Raw genomic sequence first — 23219 nt, forward strand, 5'->3', positions numbered from 1 at the left:
TAGTTGAAACTGATAGCCAAAAAAGACAGTCAAGACAAAGTAAATCTAAAAGTCCCAGACCAAAACCCAAAAAAAGCCTCTCACCAGAAACAAGAAACAGACCATCCACTTCCAAAAGAAACACCCAAACTAACATCGAAACTATGGACGTAGACATAAACACCAACAGTCCAAAACCAAAAGAAAATATAAACCATGACTAACAAAATCCTACAGTGGAACATAAGAGGATTAAAAATTAATATCGAAGAAATGCAAATACTTATCAAATCCTTATGTCCTGCAATAATTTGCCTACAGGAAACACACTTAAAAGAAAATGACAAAATTAACATAAAACACTACTCAATATACAACCACATAAACAAATTATCATGCAAAGCCACCGGTGGATCATCAATACTGATAAACGAAAACATTCCACACAGCAAAGTGAACTTAAAAACAAATATGCAAGCTGTTGCAATAACTGCAACACTACACAAAACAATAACCCTATGCTCACTCTATATACCACCAAATGAAACAATAAACGAAACTGAATTAAACAATATAATCAAACAACTACCTAAACCTTTTCTACTGTTGGGAGACTTCAATAGTCATAATATATGGTGGGGCAGTAAAAAAAACAACAAAAGAGGCCAAACCATAGAAAAAATAATTAACCAAAACGATCTATGCCTACTCAACAACAAAGAGAATACATATATGCACCCACCAACGGGAACCCTATCAGCAATCGATATAACACTATGTGACCCAACTATATACATGGATTATAGCTGGAGAACACATAAGGATGCATGCGGAAGTGACCACTTCCCAATCATAATAGAAAACGAGAATCCCAAGCCAGAAGACAAAACACCCCGCTGGAATTTACAAAAGGCAAATTGGGAAAATTTCCAAAATACATGTCAATACAGATTAATACCTGAAGCGAATCCTGACTTAGAACACATCACATATTTCAGCAACACCCTACTCACAATAGCCGAGGAGAACATACCAAAAAGTTCCACTACTACAAAATATAACAAACCCTGGTACAATAAAGAATGCAAAGAAGCTATAAGAGCCAGACGTGCAAACCTAAGGAAATTTAAAAACAGTCCAACGAAAGAAAATTTGGACACCTATAAAAACAGCAAAGCCAAAGCACGGAAAACTATCAAAGAATCAAAACGGAACTCGTGGAAAGATTATGTAACAAAAATTAATCAAAACACAAAACCCAAAAAAGTATGGGAGATGGTCAGAAAAATAGCAGGAAAAAATACAAAGAACCCTATTAAACACCTTATATGCGACAACACAAAGATTACCGACAAACAAAATATCGCAAATAAATTAGCAGAACAATTCTCAATGAACTCATCATCAAAAAACCAAAATAAAAAATTCCAAGCTATAAAGAAAAATGAAGAAAAAATAAAAATAAACTTCAAATCAAAAAATGAAGAAAACTACAATCAATTATTCAACAGTGCAGAACTAGAGGAGGCAATAAACAAATCTCCCGATACAGCAGTCGGCCCCGACGAGATCCATTATCAATTCCTCAAAAAACTACCAAAACCATCACTGGACTACTTATTACAAATTTACAATGAGATATGGATAACTAACAACATTCCAAAAAACTGGAAGCAGGCAACAGTAATCCCAATACCCAAACCAAAAAAAGACCATACAAACCCAACAAACTACCGACCCATTGCACTAACTAGTTGTTTGTGCAAAACTTTTGAAAGAATGATTAACGAAAGATTAAATTGGTACTTGGAAAGCAAAAATCTAATTACAGAAAGCCAGTCGGGTTTCAGGAAAAATAGAAGCCCCACCGATCACTTAATAAAACTGGAAACACGCATAAGAGAAGCATTTGCAAAAAAAGAACATCTAATAGCAATTTTTTTTGACATGCAAAAGGCGTATGACACCGCTTGGAAATACGGAATCCAAAAAGACCTGTATGAACTAGGACTTAGGGGTAGAATGCCAGAAATTATCAGAAATTTCTTAACAAATAGAAACTTCCAAGTACGGATGGACAACACTTATTCAGTCCAAAAAGATCAAGAAATGGGGGTCCCCCAAGGCAGTATCCTGTCTGTCACCCTCTTCAACATTAAAATAAACAATATCATAAAAAACATAGACCCAGGAATTGAAAATGCCCTATACGTGGACGACCTACTTATATACTACCAATCTAAATATATACAAACAGCCGAACGCAAACTACAACTCTGTCTGAATAAAATAAACAAATGGGCCATAGAAAATGGATTTACATTCTCAGAGGAAAAAACTAAATGCATCCACTTTTGCAAATTACGAAAATTCCACCACGACCCCAACCTGAAACTGGATAACAAGAACATCCCACTTACCGACCAACATAAATATTTAGGTATTATATTTGATAAAAAATTGAACTTTATACCGCATATAAAATATTTAAAAGCAAAATGCCAAAAGACAATGCAATTGATCAAAGTCCTAGCACACACCGATTGGGGTGCAGACAAAGTCACATTATTAAAATTATACCAAACTCTAATCAGATCTAAAATGGACTATGGATGCTTCATCTATGGAGCAGCAAGGAAGTCCTACATAAAAGAACTAAATACAATCCACCATCAAGGATTAAGATTAGCCTTGGGAGCATTTAGAACCTCTCCAGTAGAAAGCCTCTATATAGAGGCCCACGAGCCCCCACTGATTCTAAGACGACAGAAGTTAGCGCTACAATATTACCTAAAGCTGGTATCAAGTCCAACAAATCCTGCATATCAATGTACCCTTCACCCACAATACACACATCTCTTCAACAAGAAAGAAGATATCAAGCCCTACAGCCTCCGGATAAAAAACCTTCTCACAGAAGCCCAAATGGACATTACAAAAATACATAAATATAACAAATCAAAAACTCCACCCTGGATGATCAAACAACCACACATAATATTAAAATTAAATAAATATCCCAAAACGAAAACCCACCCATCAACCTTCCATGAAGAACTACTTATCATCCAGAATACATACAAAGAATATACACAAATTTACACTGACGGATCAAAAGATGGAGATAAAGTAGGATGCGCAGCCATCCACAAAAAAAATAAAACTAAAGAAAAGACTCCCAAACGAATCTTCTATTTTCAGCGCAGAAGCAACAGCCATAGATTTGGCACTGAATATAATAACCAATGATGACCATCAAAAATATATCATATTTACTGACTCACTTTCAATACTCATATCTCTAAAAGAAAAAAAAATGACAAACCCACTTATTACAAAATTGCTAAACAAAATAGATGCCATAACCATGAAAAAAAACATTATCTTTTGCTGGATACCAAGCCATATCGGCATATACATGAATGAACAAGCAGATAAGGCAGCAAAGGAAACTCTGCAACAAAACCACATAAGTGGAAAAATCCCCTATACAGACCTAAAGACTAAAATAAACACATTTTTGAAGAGAAAATGGCAAGAAAACTGGAGCTCATGCACCAAAAACAAACTATTCCAAATAACACCAAATATTGGAACGAGAGACACCAAAAAGTTAACAAGAAAGGAAGAGGTAGTAATGACCAGACTGCGAATAGGTCACACTCACATCACCCACTCACATCTACTAAAAGGGGAGGAGACACCAAACTGTATAACGTGTCAAGAACCCTACACAATACACCATATACTGACAAACTGCATTGACCTTGAACAAATCCGAACAAAGTATTACCAAGAAAAAAATCTGAAAACAATATTAAACAAGATTGATCCCCAAAAAATTATCAATTTTCTGAAAGAAACTAAAATATACTCAAAAATATAAGGAAAGACCCCCCCCCACAAAAAAAAAAAAAAAAAAAAAACCTTAAGAAGAACAAACCAATATTTAACACAACATAACGAACCTTTCGGCATTAAATGACCCCAAAGTGGTTGATATGCCGTAAAACAAAACAAACAAACAAACAAACATTCAAAATTTGGTGTACATTCCCAAGTTGGACAGAAATATTCCCAAATTCGAAAAATTACACCTGAAGAATAACATTGTGCAAATAATACTAAGATGAGATCAGTCGTCCAAAATATCTAAATGACACGAATAAGTTTGTTTAAGCAAATATTTATAATAGCCAAAGAAATATTACTTAAATAAGAAAAGTAATCAATTAATCCATTATTTTATTTCAGTAAAATTATATTGACGGGAAGAGAACTGGAGCAATTTTAAAGCCAGACAATTCTGAACTATATATATAGATAGTCAAAATTAAATTGAACGAAATCATGTTTTTATATTTTTACAAACTCTAATCTATCATCCAATCTGGTTTTCTCTGAGTGCATGTGTGATACCATTGACCATCTAAATGCTGTGGTCCACATTTACTCTTCTGTGTTCATCAGTTGACATGAGCTCATTTTGATCTGCTCTGTCCCACAACTTGCATTCAACTGTCTTAGCTGGAAACTGTCCTTAACTGTCGCAAACCTGAGATTCCCATAAACTGTTCTTAACTGTCATAAACTGTCACAAAACTCTGTGTGACTCTTAAAACTAACTCTAGAATATATTAAACAATGTCCTATCTTTTGTCTGTCACACCATGATTAACAATCCTAGCTTCCTTTGTGTACCTTGGTGAACAACTTCTTCTCCATTGTTCTGGTGGTAAACTTTTGTGCAATTCATATAAATTACAAAAAAAAAAAAAAATGAAAGTAAAGGTAAACAATTGGCTTAAAAAGCAACAATAATATTTACATAAAAAAAAGACCTTCTACTCCAATCCAAAAAACTTTTTTTTTTCTTTTTTTTTTTTTAGCAACATTTAGAGAAAATTTATGGAACTACCATTTGCATCTAAATCATCTACTTTCTGAGTTTTCAATCAATCTGACTTGAGATGGGGAAAATTGATTGTAAACCTAAATCAGGACAGATTGTCTAGCGTCTCCTGCTTTGTGCAAATGCTTATTTGCCAACACGTAAAACTTATAGAGAAATATCGATCACGTTTATAATTAACTATAAAAAATTCAAAACTCTTAACCACGTCGTATGTTCTTATATTTATACGGCAAACCTTTTGTTATTTACTCATTTTGGAGTGCTGTCCTCATCTTGATTGTATCTTGCTGCCACTTCTCGTTTTATTTACCCTTTGTCCACCATCGTCATATTCAGATTAATGTCCACTTCACATGCTAACATTTGTTGAATGACTTTTAGAAATTGACTTCCAAATAATTCTATCTCTGGCCAGGTCTTTATTTATCCTTCTTTCTTCTCAGATTCATCCTTATCACTTCCTTCCATGTTTTCCGTGGCTTTTCTCTGCAAGCTCAACTGTTCTTCATCTACTAACCCAAGAACTCTCGTCCATTCTTTCAATGTAGCTTACTATGGAAGTCTCCTTTTCTGAACACATATCCCTATTTAAACTTCCTCAAGTATTCAGATCTGAGCCTGTTTTTCAGATTCGTATTTATTATATCATTCCCTTATTTTTTTTTCCCATGCAATGCATGTACTCTACTATTACTGACCAGATTTCACTTCAATACATTGGCACACTATGTACGCATACCTGATAAATTCTTCTGTCGGTTGATAGTGATAACACTCTGCTGGTTAGTAATATCAAAAATTCCCTGAATATACTTTATGCACTCCTAACTCTTGCAGTCCTGGATATGACCTAAAACTATATCCGATGGTGAGGCCCCAGCTTGCGGGCTTTGGGGAGTGTGGAACCGCCCTTTAATTGCCATTGCTCCCAGGTCCACTCTAACCCGGATTGGTAGTACCTGTTAGGGTCCCAACTATGGGTTAAATAGAAACTGACTTAAAAAAAAAAAAAAATATGCTCTATTGAAAAATTGTTCAAAATTCGGCATTAAATAACCTGAAAAGGGTTGATATGCCGTAAAACAAAAACAACCAACCAACCTAACTCTTGCAAATGCACTGCTATTCCTTGTGCTCTAATAGTATAACTAAAGTAACAAAACTTCTGAACAACCTCAAAAGAAATAGACTTCTTTTCCACAAACTGAGAGTAGAACTTTCCTCTTTCTGGGGGCTTTCCAATACTGCAACCACACATCAGCATCATCATGGAAAAGATTTAAGGGGCCAAAAAATATCAGTTTTGGTAACAGAAAAGTACAAAATCTCTATTGTAGGGGATGTCAGCTGAAAGAAATAGAAATCTATTAAATGCTTAAAACAGTATTGTTCGAAGTTGGGCGAATTGGTTTTGTTTGGGTGGTTGTCTGGTTTGATCATGATTTTTATTTGGTATGTTATTTCATTTGAGATGTCATTACATAATTTCAGGTTGGTGTTAGCAAAGTCGGTCAGTTTTGATACTAAATATGCATACACAAGTAGACTATTAGCCGAGTCTTGAAGATTGTAATCTCAAGAATGCCCAGTGGAGATAACTGCAGAGTCCCTTTCCATGCACAACAGGTCACTACAGCTATCCCTATATTCTACAACTCATGATGGAGCAGCTGCTCTAAGTGATACCAGAGAATTAAGGCTCCTGTATTGTCAGTTAGAAAAAGCAGCCAGACAAACTGTCAAGCCTGTACCCTCTCTCTCTCTCGGACAAGAGTGGCCCAGATAAGTCGAGCGAACATAAGCAGCATGCAAGCAAACCCAATTTGCTCAGTTTGTGAGAGAAAAAGAAATTGGGAATGAGGAGATAGTTAAAAAACAAGGCCAAGCACATGATGTCTCTGATGAGTGCCTGATCTTATACCTCTGTGACTGATTAATAGATAATGGAAACTGGGCGATCCTACCTACTTTTATCTGAAAACATCAAGTGAACAAATGAAATTCTGGGTAGCTTACTCTTCAGATGAGATATATTTCCAATCTTCTGTGTGGTTACTCCTCTCTTTGTTAAATAATATTCACCTGCTGCAAATCTTCCATTCGCACGCATTGCAACTATGCTACACTAAACATGCAACTATCTAGTGAATATTTACTTCATCACCATGGTTAGGTGTTGCTGGCTTCCTCCCAAGCAAGTACATCATCTCTGATCATTGTAGCTCATTTTGTCAATCCTGAGCTAGATCACAATATAGCTAGGCAATTTTGATTCTATAGTCAAAGACCAGCTACTTTATGGCCTGATAGTGCTGTCAGGTCATCTTTGATTATCGTGATGCAGGTTTTCAACTACTCACCAGCACATTTGTACTGACCAGGTAGAGAATGGGCAGGGCTTTACATTTCGAGTAAGATAGTCGCTTTTACAAATGATTTTTCCAAATGACGACTATGAATAATAAAATACTTATCGTTTGACAATTGTGTTTCTTTCACTAAAGCTCATTACTTAGTAAAAAATGTCTTTTAAAAAAGCTCATTACTTAGTAAAAAATGTCTTTTAAAAAATCCACCTTTATTTTAAAACAAGCAAGGTCAAATTATTTAATAAAAGTTTCATAGAACAATATACTCCTTTTTTTTTAACGAAGACTGTTTAAAAAACATCTGAAGAAATTTAAATTTTTATACCTTCAAGTTTCAACATAAAATTCGGTTCATATTTAGAATTACACTTATTTTAAAATAAAAATACAGAAAAATTTTTATGGTGTATATACTCATTACGGAACGAAGATGTCATATTCCAAAAATAACGTGGGTATAGCTAGTAACTTTTCTATTTGGCTAATAGACGAAAATATTTGTCAAAGATGAACTAAAGATAGATTTTTCCGTAGAGCCCTGATGGAGAGAGAAAGACCTTGTAGATGACCATTCTCTCTCTCTCTCTCTCTCTCTCTCTCTCCAGACATTAAACGACATGCCCAAATTATCATAGATGGTGTTGGAGAAATATGGACAGAAATAGTCGGAAATTTAGTTGAGAGCTTGAATTAGTATTCCTATCCACACAGCAGCAACATAGAATCCATCAAAGGCAGATGCTGTCAGAGATCAAGTCTGTGGAGATCAAGTCTTTGACAACATTTGATACTTAGTAGACAAATCGGAGATAGACTGGAATTCATTTGTACAAAATGTGGTCGAATTGCTGAAAGGGTTATGAATTTTATTAACAATTCCATGGATGACATGGGGGAGAAGGATCGCCCTATAAATGAATTGCTGTAGACAAATTTACTAGACATTCAATCTCAAAAATTGAAGCAATGAACTTTTTGACTAAAAAAAAATGACAAACGAGGTGCCTTAAATAAGTTTCCAAACTTTTTTCATATAGGCACTTTTATTGACCGTACTCTAGTCCCCCTTCAAAGTAATCACCTCTGGCTGCAATTCACTTGTTGTACCATTCCAACTACTAAAAGGACCATGGAAGTCCTCTTGTGAGAGTGTGTCAATGACTCTCATCACAGCCTCTTTAATCTCCTCAAGTGTCTCATAATGACAGCCTCTAGGTTTTCCTTGAACTTAGGGAATAATCAAAAGTTACAGGAAGTAAGGTCTGGACTAGAGAGATGGTGAGGAACTGTCTTGATGCCCATCTTGGTTAAATAGTCTGTGACAATGATGGAGTTGTGAACTAGTGCATTGTCCTGGTGGAAATGCCACTAACCCGATTAGAAGATTGCTGGCCTCTTCCGACCGAATCTCTTCCTTAATGCCCTTAAAACCTCAACATAGCATTCCTTGTTTATTGTCTGTCCTTATCTATGAAATTTTTTATTTGGCTAATAAACTCTGATGTTCTGACTTCTTTACTCCTCCCACACGTCTCATCATCTCTCACAGACTCCCTGCCTTCCTTGAATTTCTTATGCCACTCCAAAACTGATGCTAGATTCATGAAAGATGCACCCAAACCAGTCTTGAAGGACTCCATATGTTTCTGTGGCATTTTTTCAAAGTTTAAATCAGAATTTTATTGCATATCGTTCTTTCAAAGTGTCCTCATGTCGTTTTCGTTTTTGAAATTCACCAGCTCCAATTTCTGCTATAGCTGTTCATTTGAACCTGAAATCGTAAAAATTGATTAGTGATCTCATAAGATGTATAGCAATAACATACCGAATTTTTAAGAGTCTACAACAGTTTTGAATGTTGGTACAAAAAATCTGGAAATTTATTGAAGGCACCTAGTATTTTCCCAGTCATGTATGGCGGCATTCAACTCTATGCTTTGATACTTTTGTTTAATTGCTTTAAAAAATAACTTGGGCTTATTTTTTCAATTTATTAAAGATATTTTTTGTGTTATTTTATTCAATGGCTTTATAGCTTTTCCATAATATTCTAACTGCATTGATTTCGTATGACCTTGAGCTATAAATCTTTTATCAAAGTTTTATTTTGTTTTGATTTTTTTTTTTTTTTTGAACAGGGCAAATCTCTCCAAGGTGCCTTTTGGTTTGCAGTCCTGTTAAACTTCAAACATATCTTCCTGTACATCTCACCTGCCTATTTTGTCTACCTGCTCAGGTGTTATTGCTTTCAATCGAACTTTGGTAAGCATTCAATTTTTTTGTTAACTTATTTTCAGTAATATAATGAAACGTCAAAAGCTATATAATTACAAAGAATCAAATTTTTTACATTGCATTCATCATTTTCAATCCTCTCATAATATTTTTCATCATTCAACTTACATGCCATCCATCTCATTAAATCTTATGCTTTAAGTGGCTTTTAGCCTTTATAAGTGGTAACTTAGTAGTAAAAAAATTTTAATCTTACATAGTTTTTATTTTATTTTGCTGAGCACTATGCATAATCACACTGACATATGGGTTTTCATTAGATCACCAAAGTTAAGCAACATAGAGGTTGATAGGCGACCATTGAGAATACCAGACGCTGTAGGTGAAAGGGTGTGGACATCTACCTACAAGAACTATGAAACCTAATGTTGTCATCTCCCTTGATCGGAAAATACATGTGATTGGGGATTGCTTGTGAATTGAATATCCGATAGTAACTATTTCCATCTGGAGAAAATCGGTCCAAGCTGCTTAGGGTGAATACTACTGTGTTGCTGTTGTTGTTTTTTTTTTTTTTTTAAATATGGACAGAGCGGGAAGTATATAGGTAGTGATTTGCGGAAATAGTATGAAAAGAAAATCTTTAAAGAAAGTCTGTCTTAACTTTGTGAGATTGATTGCATTAGAATAAGAATTTCTCGAAATGCAACTGAAAAGAAATTCTGACAGTTTGTTGTCACATAATGTCAGGAAATATGTCAACAGGGCAATTTTGTTCCCGGACTGGTTTTCAGCTAATTGTAAAAATTGAATTTAACTTAAAAAATAGTGCGGTAACATATCAATGGTTCTCCTGTTTGTTATTTCGAATTATTTAATCAAATAAAAATTCCATGGAAAGGTCCATGAGAACCTTCAGATTTGTTAGAATATTTTTTGTTAATTTAGTTATCAAATAAAAATTAAAAAATGGAATTTTTACTTAATTAAATAATTCGAAATAAGGAAAATGATTTTTGTTTTAATTTAATTTTTTTTACTGTGCAATAACTTTTATCAGTTTGAAATAGGTTAAACTTTTTAAAAAAAAAAAGTATTGTTATTGACCGTTTTATGAAAAATAAAAAAATTAATTTGTTTAAGTCCATTGATGCTGACCCACTGCTATAAATTTGGAATCGGGGCATGCGAGCAAGAAAAAACGAGAATAGAAACAGGGAAACAAAAAGTACATGAGAACCAAGAAAAAAATTTAATCACAGCCTACATTTAAAAATACATATCTATACTCCTATAAATTCGTTTTTCTTTTGTGCGTATCGATATTCATATTAAAAACCTTCTTTTCTATTTATTTAAAAAGAAAATACAATTTTCTTATATATGGGTTGTGAAATTGCATTCACTAGCAAAGGATCTAGCTAATTTGCATATTCTTTTAAACATTCACTTTAATTAATTCCCTATTAGTTTTTTTCGGTTTTCTTATGGAATCTTTAGTTAACGTGTATTCATGCAGATATTCTACATGATTTATGCTTGCATAATATTTGCATAAAAAGTTTACAGTAAACACAAAATTGTTTTCATATTTATGTATACGTATATATTTTTGTTTAATCTATCTATAAAAGTGAACGTGTGTACACATTTCCCTACGCAATAACTCTGTTACTTTTTAGTCTACAGACTCGAAATTTGATATACAGGGTACTGAGATTTGGGAAAATCTTTTTGATCGGTTTTCAGCCAGAAATATGGCTGTTAAGAGGTCAAAGTTCAACAATTTGACTTTTGAGAACTCTACCAAACTCCTCTGACAATTTGGGGCCTAAACACTTGAATTTTTAGATATAGGTTCCTTGGACATGGATCTAACTTAATAACTTGATTTGAGCCCGAAACAATAAATGTTAAGGGGTCATAATAGGGGTCAAAGTTTTTAAAAAATTGACCTCTGCGGTCTCTATCATATTACTCAGACAATTTCTGGTCTAAACATTTGAAATTTTACATAAAGGCTATTCAGAGATAGGGCAAACTTTTTGATCAGTTTGGGTGGAAAATTTTTAGTTACCAATATATAAATGTATGTATGTATGTTTGCCTAAGACTCTCGACAGAGGCGACGGATTTTACCAAGACCAGTATCGTTTTAAAGTTCAACCTTTCATACGACAAATATCGAAAAATTAGCTAAAAACATTAATAATTCACCTTCAACTGGGCACTTTTAAACAGGAGGGGGGTCGCTTTTTTCGCCGATATTTTTGAAAGTCACCCTCTCCTTTCGATTGTCTAGCCTTAATTTAAACCTACGTCACTTCCGGTTTGGCGGTGGTCGTAACAGCAAAGAGGTCAGGTTTTTTCCCCCATTCTTTTGCTCCTTCACGGTACAGGTTTGAGCCTGCCTTCCTACTACCACTTTTTTTTTTTTTTTTTTTTTTTTTTTACACATTTAAACACCCAGGCAACGCCGGGCTGAAAATGCTAGTTTAATATATTCTTAAATGCCTGAAAAAAAATTAAATTGAATAATCGTAAAGAATTGACTCATTTTAAAACAAAAAATTACTCAATAGGCAACATATCTGCGTTCGTTTTTTGAAAAGTTTTGTTAAAAAAAGGGAAGCTCCTTCACTCAGAAAAATCGCACCGTACGTAAAAATATACCCCCCCACACACACACACGTACACAGACACACTTTTCTTCAAATCTTTCTTTAATATTTAAAATCAATGAATAGAATAAACAATTCAGGCTGTGTATGTTTGTTTACAAATTACACATGAATTGGCAGTCAACCGGTGTCGATTGAAAGGTGCCCCATTTGAGTGTCTTGGCTGCTGGGGTCTTTATCTATACTTTATCCTAAAAATGAAATTTTATAAATGCAGTAAGCTTATCAGAAAACTGAGTACATACTTAATTGGTTTTTACAAGTTATAACTTGGGCTGTGGTAAGAGAATATTCTTTTCATTCTTTTGACTCTCGGGTATATATCCGATGCAGTTAGACACACTTAATCAACCGAGAATCACATCCGTCTATATAAAAACATATAAGATATTAACGGATATATACTCAAGAGTCAAAACAATGAAAAGAATATGCTGTTGTCACAGCCCTAGTGATAACATACTGTTATTTGCTCCCCAATGAGGCCTTAATTAGGGAGCCCACTGAAGCTAGATGTGTCACTCTGATTATCTATATATTAATACACTAATTTGCTTCGACCTTTATCATCCTGACATCCCTTAAAAGGAAAGTGGAATATTCCAAATTGCTAATAAAAATTTGATTAAATAAAACAAAAAAAAGTTGGTATTTAACTCTGCCCTTGTGGGGAGCCAAGTAAATAGGAGTTATTGCACAGTAAATAAAATTAAAAAATAAAAATTATTTGGATATTTGTGCATCTATGTTATTGCGCTATTTTTTTCTAGTATTTATAAGTTAAATTTAATTTTTACAATATTTTTTTTTAAATTGTTAGGTGAAAGTACAACATAGTTACAAAACTGTTGAGAATGACTTTTTAAATAACGATTTCAGTGCAGTAACATAGATGCATGAATACTATCATTTTTTTTCAAATTATTTACTCAAGAACCGAATTTGATGGAATATTTTTTTAAATTTGTAGTGATGGACTTTGTATTTTGTTTTTTACCTATTTCGTAGTGATATGAATTACTGCACAGTAAAAATAATTAAAACAAAAATCTTTTTCTTATTTCAAATTATTTAATCAAGTAAAAATTTCATTTTTTCCTTGGTTACTAAAATAAAAAAAAAATGGTGATTTTACAACTGACTTTTTTTTTAGGTGGAGGGTTAAGCAGATAATTAGACATCAAAAATTAAATAAATCCATAAAAGCTTATATGATAATTAAAAATTAAAATTATTTTGTTTGTTGTGTGACCTTAATAAAGACTTGTAATAAATTTTTCTAATGTTTTTTTTTAAGTTTAACTTATTTAAAACTGATATAAATTATTGCACAGTAGAAAAAAATCATTTGGATGTTCGTGCATCTATGTTACTGCATTGTTTTTTTTTTCTTATAGTATTTACAAATTAAATTTAATTTTTACAATATTTTTGTTTAGTAATTTAAATTACTGCACAGTAAAAATAAATTAAAACAAAAATCTTTTTATTTCGAATTATTTAATCAAGTAAAAGTTCCATTTTTTTACTTGATTAGCAGAGTAAAAAAAAACAAAAACAAATGGTGATTTTACAACTGACTTGGGCAGGGGGCAAATAATTAGACCCTAAAAATTAAATTAATCTATAAAAAGCTTATATGATAAATAAAAATTAAAATTATTTGTTTATTGGGTGGATATTTAGGAAATTAACCCCCACAGACGTTAACCTCATCAATTACAGATTTAAAAAAAAGAAAATTGTTTTTAATATTTTTATGACTTTTATCATTGGGAATCATTTTTCAATTATAACATTCTACTAAATTGAACACCTACTTTGTGACCAACACCAAGAAAAATATTGTGACTCTTTCATGTGACCAGTGTTTATTCCCGTCGAAAATTAGTAAAAATTCCAACACATTTCAGGTGAAAACATCATTACCTACTAAAGAGTTATGTCAAAATAAGTAAAATCATAGGATGGTTTTGTTGATTATGGATTAAAAACCTACGCATGTCAGGTGAAAATATTATTACCTACTTATATGTTATGTTGAAATTAGTACAAATTTCAATGCAGGTAAAAAGGTAAAAACATTAGTACCTATTTAAATTTTGTCAAAATAAGTAAAATTATAGGGTTTTTGTGGATTAGGGATCTTTTAAATTTACACATTTCAGGTGAAAACATTATCTACTTACATGCCATGTTGTGTTGAAATTAATCCAAATCCAAACGCATTTAAGATGCAAAAACATTATCTACTCAAGTGTTATGTCAAAATAGGTTAAATTAAAGGGTTTTTTAAATCTACACATTTCAGGTGAAAACATTATTACCTACTTAAGTGCCATTTCGAAATGTTTACAATCATAGGGCGCTTTTGTTGATTAGGGATCTTTTAAACCTACACATTTCAGGTGAAAACATTATTACTTATAACTTGTATGTTATGTTGAAATTATTACAAAACAATTAGTACCAAGCAGTTTTCTGGGTACTTGTACAGTTTATTAAAGACATTAAAAAATGAAAATATTGAAAAAAGGTTATACTGTATGTATCCATTTTGAACTGAAGATCTCCGGAAAAAAATTTCACTTAATTTGATTGAGTAGGTTCTTTTTGTTTTGTTTTTTTACAGCGGAAAACACGTTTTTATGAGAGCGCGTTGAAGGCAGACATCTTGGAATATTTTAAATTTTTGTTTGGAGTTTAGAACACGCCACGGGGAGATAACTTCAGTTAAAGCGCCGACACTCTGTCCCCATCTTTTTTACTAGCTTTTCTTCCTAAAAATCAAACCTTTTGCTCGGTATCATAACAAATCGTTTTTTTTTGCTGTAAAACAAAAACTACTTGATGAAAGTAAGTGAAATTTTTTTCCGGAGAACTTCATTCTATAATGGATACATACAATTTAAACTTTTTCAATGTTTCCATTTTTTAATGTCTTCATTAAACTGTACAAGTGCCGTTTTCTGTAAATATGGAAAATCAGACCTGTTCCTTACATATACATGTAATCCAAGAAATAGTAAACAACTTGGGTTCATCAGAATTTACATAAAATCGACCTGACTTTATATCACGTGTGTATAATGCACATTTAGCTGAACTTTTGAAATACATTAAAGACAGACATGTACTAGGAATTCTATTTGCAAATGTTTATGTTATTGAATTTCAAAAATGAGGTCTACCACACTGTCACATGATCATAATCTTGTGAGATGAGAATAAGATCAGAATAGTTGATCAAATTGATGCAATTGTCATCAGAGATACCAGAACCTGAAGATCCAGAGCTTCATGATTTAAGTTTTTAATGCTGCATGATCCAATCTCAACAAATTGCTTGATTATGAGATAAGATGTTTTTTACTGATGTGTTTTTTTTTTTTTTTAAATTTTCATCTACTATGGAATTTCCACAGGTTCTGCTAGTCTATATATTAATACAATAGCATGTGTGTTATTTTCTGTGTCACGCTTACATCCGGGTTGTTTAATTGTTATGTACTTCCATTTCTTGTCATAAATAATTTTCCCAAGAATTCTTCATAAGTTTTGGTTTCGATTATAGCTGATGGCACTTAAGTCATCTATTTTTTTTTTTTTTTTTTTATAAATAATTTTATCAATTCTTCATAAGTTTTGGTTTCGGTTTCAATTATGGCTGAAGGGACTCAAGTTATATATGGACATATATTTTTGTCATAAGTTTTTATTTCGGTTTCGATTCAAGCTAATGCACCCAAGTCATATGGATATTTTTTTTTTTTTTTTTTAAATTGCAACTTTATAATATATAAAAATCGATAAAGCATTAACTCTATAATAATATATACAAAATTTGCAAGAATTAAAATATATTTAAACATACTTTACGACCAGGCTTTGCCAGGCATTCATGCTAGCTTAGATAAATACTTTTGCAGTTTTAGCAAAAGAATTACAATAATATCAGAGTGTCTCCATTTACACTGAACATCTACAGAATACCAACATCAATATATTACATATGAATGAGTCCCCTGTGGAATTTCCACAGGTCTCACTAGTATTTATAATTGCGCTTGTGCTTACTGTTATTAAGATGTAAGTTCTTTATTTTTAAGCTTAAATCTTAATTTTTGTTATTTTCAGATGGAAAGATTTCTTGGCGTTCGTTTTCCTTCAGAAGATTTTTTAGCCTCGGCTTTGTTGTGTTGGGTGTTTTTGCAATATCATTTGGACCTTTCATTTATCTGGTAGGTATCATCTTTAATGTATGTGTTAAATATGGATGCAAGTACATTCACTGGTAGAGATATTAGCTAGTTTCTATATTAATAAAATAGACGATTTTTCGCCTCTAGAAAAAAAACATTATTGGAATACAGATGCCAATATCTGATGCATGTTTTCTGGATATTATCTGTCAATCTTATTCAATATTGTAAATTCCTATAATATTTCTGAGGAGAGTCATTCTCCCAAATCAGTCATATTTACAGGTGGTAGATGTTATTTACTCAGTTATCTTCTCTACCTTCCGTTTTTTTTTTGTTTTGTTTTTTTGCTTCCATCAATTTCATTGACTGCTCAGATTCATTTCACATTTTAAACGATTGCATTTTTGAACAGTTTTAGAATCAGTTCCATAAAATTTAACATGTCATTTGCCATTATTCACTTTGATAAAAACAGAAAACTTTCAGAAACACACATATTATAATATGGCACAGATTTTCAAACTGCTTATCGTGAACAATACAGACAGTTTTATTAGCTTCAAAACACACAATGCAAAATTGCTCACTTCCAGTCAATACATAATTTTTTACATTGATCAGATTAAATCATTCTGTAACACCCATAAGTAAACAATAAGGTATATTCTGTCACTGATTGATAGCCAGTTTCAACTCTATTTGTAACGTCAACAGCTAAAAAAATAACATAAGCAGTTTGATCATATTTCATTCAACAGAAATAATTTAATTATCCCCCTTTTTTTTTCTACATTTTTTTTACCATTTGAAAACATCTTCATTGGAATAACAATGTAAGACTTTCACTGTTTGTTTTTCTCTCTCAATCATTTACATTGAAAAATTTTTTATCCTAAACTCATATCGCAAGAAAAAAAAATAAACATTGTTTTTTTTGTTTTGTTTTGTCTTTTTTTTTTCTTTTTTTTTCTTTTGTCTTTTTTTTTTTTTTCTTTTTTTTTCTTTTTTTTTCCTTTGAAGATTGTAATGCTGGGTATGGGGCAACCAAACCAGCTGCCAACATTGCTCCACTTTTTATTGAAACCAACTGAGAGCTCTTTTTAGTATCCGTGCTGTTCCCTTAAGTGCAAAAGCAAACGTGTTTCCTATTATTCGTATTTATGGGGTGGGATGGGGTGATTTCACTAAGATAAATTATGATTCACATTTTCATAGCGTGACCACTAAGGATCTTGCTGACCTTCAGGTCAAGATCAAAGTGTAGTATCTGTTCTTCAGATGCTGCACTTCAATTTCTTGTTCTCTGTCAGTGGAGGAGAAATCCTACATGACTGAGACAATTTTTATTTTTGTTCCTTTTCTCCACATTAAAAAACGACCCTGGTGTCTAACTCTGTCCCGTGGGGAGGCATTGTAAATAAGGATCTCTAATTCTAATCACACAACCTTTTTTTTGTTTGAATTTTACCAAACTTGTTTCAGACAATTATTTATTTATTGTATTTTGCAACATTCTAAAATTGAAATGATATTTATAGGAAATTCTTTAAGAATCAAAAAAGTTTATTCAAAGATTTAATTATCAAACAATAACAAAATATTTATCATTCTCGAGAAATAAGCAAACAAAATGTGTTTTTTACGGATGGATAAAAATTATATATTATAAACGTTGATTGCTGACAAAAGTAGTTTTAACAAGTGAATTTAAATGGCTAACATATATTCATTAGCATATTTTAAACTGGTACACATTAATCAGAAGAGACATTTTCAGGGCATTCATCATCGAGTACAAATATCAGCTGACATAAATGTATAAAAACAAAGACAGAACTTAATTTTAACTCATTTTTCTTTTAAAAGTTATTTATTTTTGAGATTTTATTCTTTGCTATTGAACAGATTACCATATGTATTAAGAAAAGTTTTTCTTTCACAAAAAAATATTGAATTCATTTCATTTTTTTAAATTCTTTTATGAATTTGCGGTAAACGACATAAGAACTGGTTTTCTAAATTATTAATAATTCAATCAGTTATAATATGCATTGTAACCCGGATATAAGAAAGTTGACAGAGCCGGATAAGAGTCTCTTATATCTGGGTTTGGTATTTTTTCTTTAGGTAAGTATGGGAACACTCATAATCATTACGTACAGGACACTAGTTAATTTAACAGTTATTGACATAAAAACACAGACAAAAATACATTTTCAATCAGTTTTCACAAATAATTTAGTCAAAAATTACCTTTCCTTAAAAAAGTCAGTCATTTTTTATTGTACAGAAATCTTTTTAACATCATGAACACTTTCATGCAATCCGTAAATCATTTTCAATGCGCCATCAGGATTACTGCTTTTTGCTTCAAAGTATCAAAGTGTCAAGCACATTCAATGCAGCCAGAGAATTTGGCATTGGTTTGTCACTTTCAGAAACTTCAGAACCAACAACTACAGCTTGCTTTTCACTGCCGTCCATGTTTGTGAACTGAAGCATCGTGAGTCTGTCTTTGGGAACATTTGTCCCATTTGACTGTTCATCGCTGGCAAATCACAAAGATCCAGACGGCATGGCTTTGTAGAAAAGATCCATTTCATCACAATTCCAAACATCTTTTGGATCATATCCACAAAAGTTGCAGCTAAACATTTGTTACTTATTTGTTGATTTGTTATGAAATATTTTGAACGAAACGTTATTGGCCTGCTTCCAGCGCATGAGCCAGCCATTGCTTGGTTCAAAATCAACTTCAAGATTTACGGCCAGTTGTAATGCTTTCTGCCTAATGACATTAGGGATCGCCCTGCTTGTTTTCGGTTCCTCGGAAAACAGTGGGGGGTCTAGTCACCTAGATTAGTACAGGGGGCCCTCACTAACAACCCATTGTGTAAGCACTTTGTTAACGTCCTTCTGCACAGACTAGCACTTTCGTTTGCGATTAATGTTTTCATTCATTTGCATGCAAGATCCGAGATCGTCTCCTTTCTTGAGAATTTTTGCTGCAGTTGAATAACCGATTCCATACTTTTTGATCGCAGCGCCCAGTTTTTAGTTTCTTTGCTTTGACATCGTCGATGAGCTCCTACTGTTCAGAAAAGTTCAGAGTTTTTCATTGAGACACGAATGCCGACATTACTAATTACAATGATCGCAAGTAAACAGTTTTCACTGGCAAAATTAACAAACTTCTGATTCAAAAGAACAGTGGGTAAAGTGAAAGTGATAAATACAACGACAAGCAAAGGTGGCAAAAAACTGGGTGGCGCTACCCTTAGACACCCAAAGCAAAATCATAAGGTAGAGGGTGTCTCCTACAGACACAGACTGGACACATCATGTCTCTAGACTGGTCAAGATTAAGTCATTGAACTTCACTCTCTCTCTCTAACTCACATCTGTTTGACTGATTTATGATAGACATCGCACTGTCACTCAAAATGAACTCTCTTATATTGGGGAGGACAGGGACCAGAGAAGATCTTTTATATCCGGGGTTTCACCTCTATCTTAGTCTCTAATATCCGGGTCTAATTTCTATACATTAACACAGGTTCTAATTGGGGACCAGATAGAATCTCTTTTATATCCGAGTCACGCTGTACTTTGCAATTATTTATATTAAATATGTGGGTGGGAGAAATCACATACAGAAAAGTAGTTCCCTTCATATATTTCACAAAAACTGCGTTTTAAATATGAATTCACCTAAAAGTGAATAATATTGAAAAATTGCTGGAAATCTGACCAGTAATTGATTCGTACTAGATTACAATAACAATGCATAGATACACACATCTTAAAAATGGCTACAACAGCGAAACGTTATTTTAAGACTTTGATAATTTAAACATGATATTAGTCTTGCATTTTTATTATTTTCATATGCTGAAAAAAATTTAAGGGTTACTACATTCAATCAAATTAATAACTACCTCAGTCTAAAAGGGATTTTCAAACAAGGAAAGATCGCAGATAATGAAAAACAAATAGTTTCAGGATTTTTAAATACTTATTCCAGACAAATTTATAATTAACTCAGTCTAGAAGGAATTCTTGCAGAAGAATTGCAGGCAATGAAAAACAAATGGTTTCAGCATGTTAAAATACTTGTTCAAACAAATTTATAATTACCTCAGTATAGGAGGAATTTTTAAAGGAATTAAAAACGAATATTACAGGATGGCCCACTTAAAAATAACCCAGAAAACGTAGAGAGGGAAAAGATTCTTTTACTGTTTTAATTATCTGTAGCATTGTTTAAATGGTCATGTAGTGGTGATGTTGCAGTCACGGAGATATTATTGAATTAGTTTGCAATTATTTTGGAGATTTGTCCAGTTAACCGCGACAGGATAGGAATGTTGAATCCTCCAACTACATCCACAGAAATTGCTGCCTTCAATAGCTGTTGTCATCTCACCATGGTTTGGTCAACTAATCCTCTGACCAGCTTTGGGTGGGATTAAAACTGCTACCTCTCTCTCTCAATGCTCACCTGGAATCGTAGATATTCCGCATATCTATCCACCGCACCATGGGCCCCAAAGGGCAATCAAGATTGGATTTTTTTTGTTTCATAAATCCAATTGTTCTTCCAATTGTCAGGTCCATACCGATTGGTATATTATTGAATTAGTTTGAAATTATTTTGAGATGAGTAAATTACTGTGGATGTAGTTGGAGGATTCGATATTCCTATCCCGTCGCGGTTTACCTGACGAAGGCCAGAGAAATAATTGGCCGAAACATTGTGAAAAACAACTAGAAGATGAGGATAATAGTCCAAATAATTAAATAAAAAATTAGTCATGGAGATGTTGAACTTTTTATTCTTTCTTCATTTCGTGGCTGCATAAGTAGAAGCCAATAAAAAGAACAACAAATAACTTTGAGATTTGATTTGCCTTTTACAGTAGTGCAACGTAGTAGTTACATTTTCACTTGGTGTTATTACATTTTAACATTCAAACCCACACGTTGTGTCGAGACAATCGCAAAGAAACAAAAAAAGCCAAGAAATTCGACTTGGCTTTTTCAGTTGAAATGAAAGGCATTTATTTATGGTACTTTCCAAAAGAACATATTGCATCTTGCTTTGAAGGTCTCTTAGCTCATCTCATTCCGTCATATAGTTAACAAAAACCCTGCCATCAGAACATAGAATTAAAAAATTTTTGCCGCCATGGGCCACATGTTTCTCTTATGCCAGCACACGCTTTTTTCCGGTTCTCAACGCGTGGTGCATTCTTTTCTCCGCTTTTCTTTCCCTTCTTTTCCTTCACTGTGACGTCATATTGCGTACCAGCTTGGTCATTTGCATATGTGTCACGCTGCTGCTAACACACGTCAACAGCTTTGTTACAGTAATAGAAAGTACATCAACATGAATGCATCCTCCCTTCTCAATCTCTGTAAGATAGAATTCAAAGCCTACATCTTACAATAATCGGTATCTCTACAAAGCTATCATTTCACCCTTGTATCTACCACTAGTTTCTCCCTTTTAGACAGGGGCCAAAAACGAATCTCCAATAGTTTTCACATTATCAACCAAGCAACAACTCCATGCCATCGATACAGTGTTGCATCCTTGAACCTGTTTTACAATTATTTTATAACTAGCAGGCTGCCCGGTATTACCCGGCCGTAAAAGAGACTTAAATGTGATATTTTGATTAATGCAGATTTCATATTTATTATTTTATTATATTAGACCCAATATATAATAATGATTTAAAAAGTTTTTAAAAAAAAATGACTTGTGCAAAAAACATTTTGCTTCTGATTTATTTTTTCTCTTGATGTTGAGTAGATACCATTAACGAAGAAGAACCACAAAAGCCTAACATTGTTATCTCCCCTGGTGGGGATATACATACAACTAGAGACCGCTTGTGAATTTGATATTCCCTTGTGGTTTTATCCTTTGGAGAAAGTCGGTTCAATCCGCCTAGGGCAAGTGCCGCTGGCGTGCTTACTATTACTTTTTTTTTTTTTTTTAAGAATTCCCTGTTTTTTTTTTTTTCAACCACACGTCCTCATATTTCTTTTTATTTATTTTACTTCAGTAAGTTTTAAGAGTTTATACCTAAAAAAGTATAAATATCACTAGGAAGATATCGCTAGGTCATTCATAAGCTGGAATAAAGAAAAACTAAAACATCTTGACTAGGAGACAAGGATATTTGTGATCATGCAGAACGCCTTATTACTAAAGTCTCTTATGTTGATCGGATCTACGTTAAAATGAAAGACTGAGGAAGAGGACAAGTTAGTATAGAAGTGTAAATGATACAAAATAGGAATTAGAAAAATACTTTAGGCAAACCACAAAAAACTAATCAACGCAGCAAGAGACACCGTAAAAACAAGACAGATAACAGGGAGCTAACACTTGATTCTGTCATGATTTAAATTTATATCCGAGGGCTCTTTTATAGCTGCTATTTGTATTTTGTTACAGCTTGCTCTTCCAGGGATTGCTTCTAAGTATTTCTGAAGATTCTTTTTTATTAAGCCAGTTGCTCGTATCACAACCGGTATAATAGCATGTGAACATCTGTGTGATTATCTAAACAGTACAAAGTCCAGATAAACACAATACAAATATATTACTTTGACTGGCACAAACACTATGAAAAAAAAAAAAGACAGCTGTGTTTATTCGTGCAAATATATTGTCATCTTTCATGTGTTCCAATCTTCGATGTAGATTGTTATTTATTTTACTAGCCATAAACCTGACTTTGATCTGCATACTAAAATGACCATTTGAAAGGAAAGAACTCTGACACTGTGACAAGCAAAACTAAATAGCACTGCCCCTACA

The 23219-nt window shown here is 33.0% G+C and overlaps 1 protein-coding gene and 1 long non-coding RNA gene across 3 annotated transcripts in view; one reads left to right on the forward strand and one right to left on the reverse strand.

The window, feature by feature from the left end:
- Positions 1 to 23219, reverse strand: part of LOC145254685 (uncharacterized) — a 147177-nt gene that overhangs the window by 64555 nt on the left and 59403 nt on the right. The window lies entirely within an intron of this gene.
- LOC145254672 (dolichyl pyrophosphate Glc1Man9GlcNAc2 alpha-1,3-glucosyltransferase-like) overlaps positions 1 to 23219 on the forward strand; it is a 174517-nt gene that overhangs the window by 47572 nt on the left and 103726 nt on the right. For both annotated transcript variants that reach the window (XM_080113322.1, XM_080113329.1), the window contains exons 6-7: positions 9402 to 9525; positions 16317 to 16420. In XM_080113322.1, the coding sequence (XP_079969448.1) occupies positions 9402 to 9525; positions 16317 to 16420 (228 nt within the window). The remainder of the gene's footprint in view (positions 1 to 9401; positions 9526 to 16316; positions 16421 to 23219) is intronic.

This window comes from Euprymna scolopes, chromosome 3 (genome assembly GCF_053919585.1).
Source record: "Euprymna scolopes isolate OS-2025 chromosome 3, ASM5391958v1, whole genome shotgun sequence".
Taxonomy (NCBI): domain Eukaryota; kingdom Metazoa; phylum Mollusca; class Cephalopoda; order Sepiida; family Sepiolidae; genus Euprymna; species Euprymna scolopes.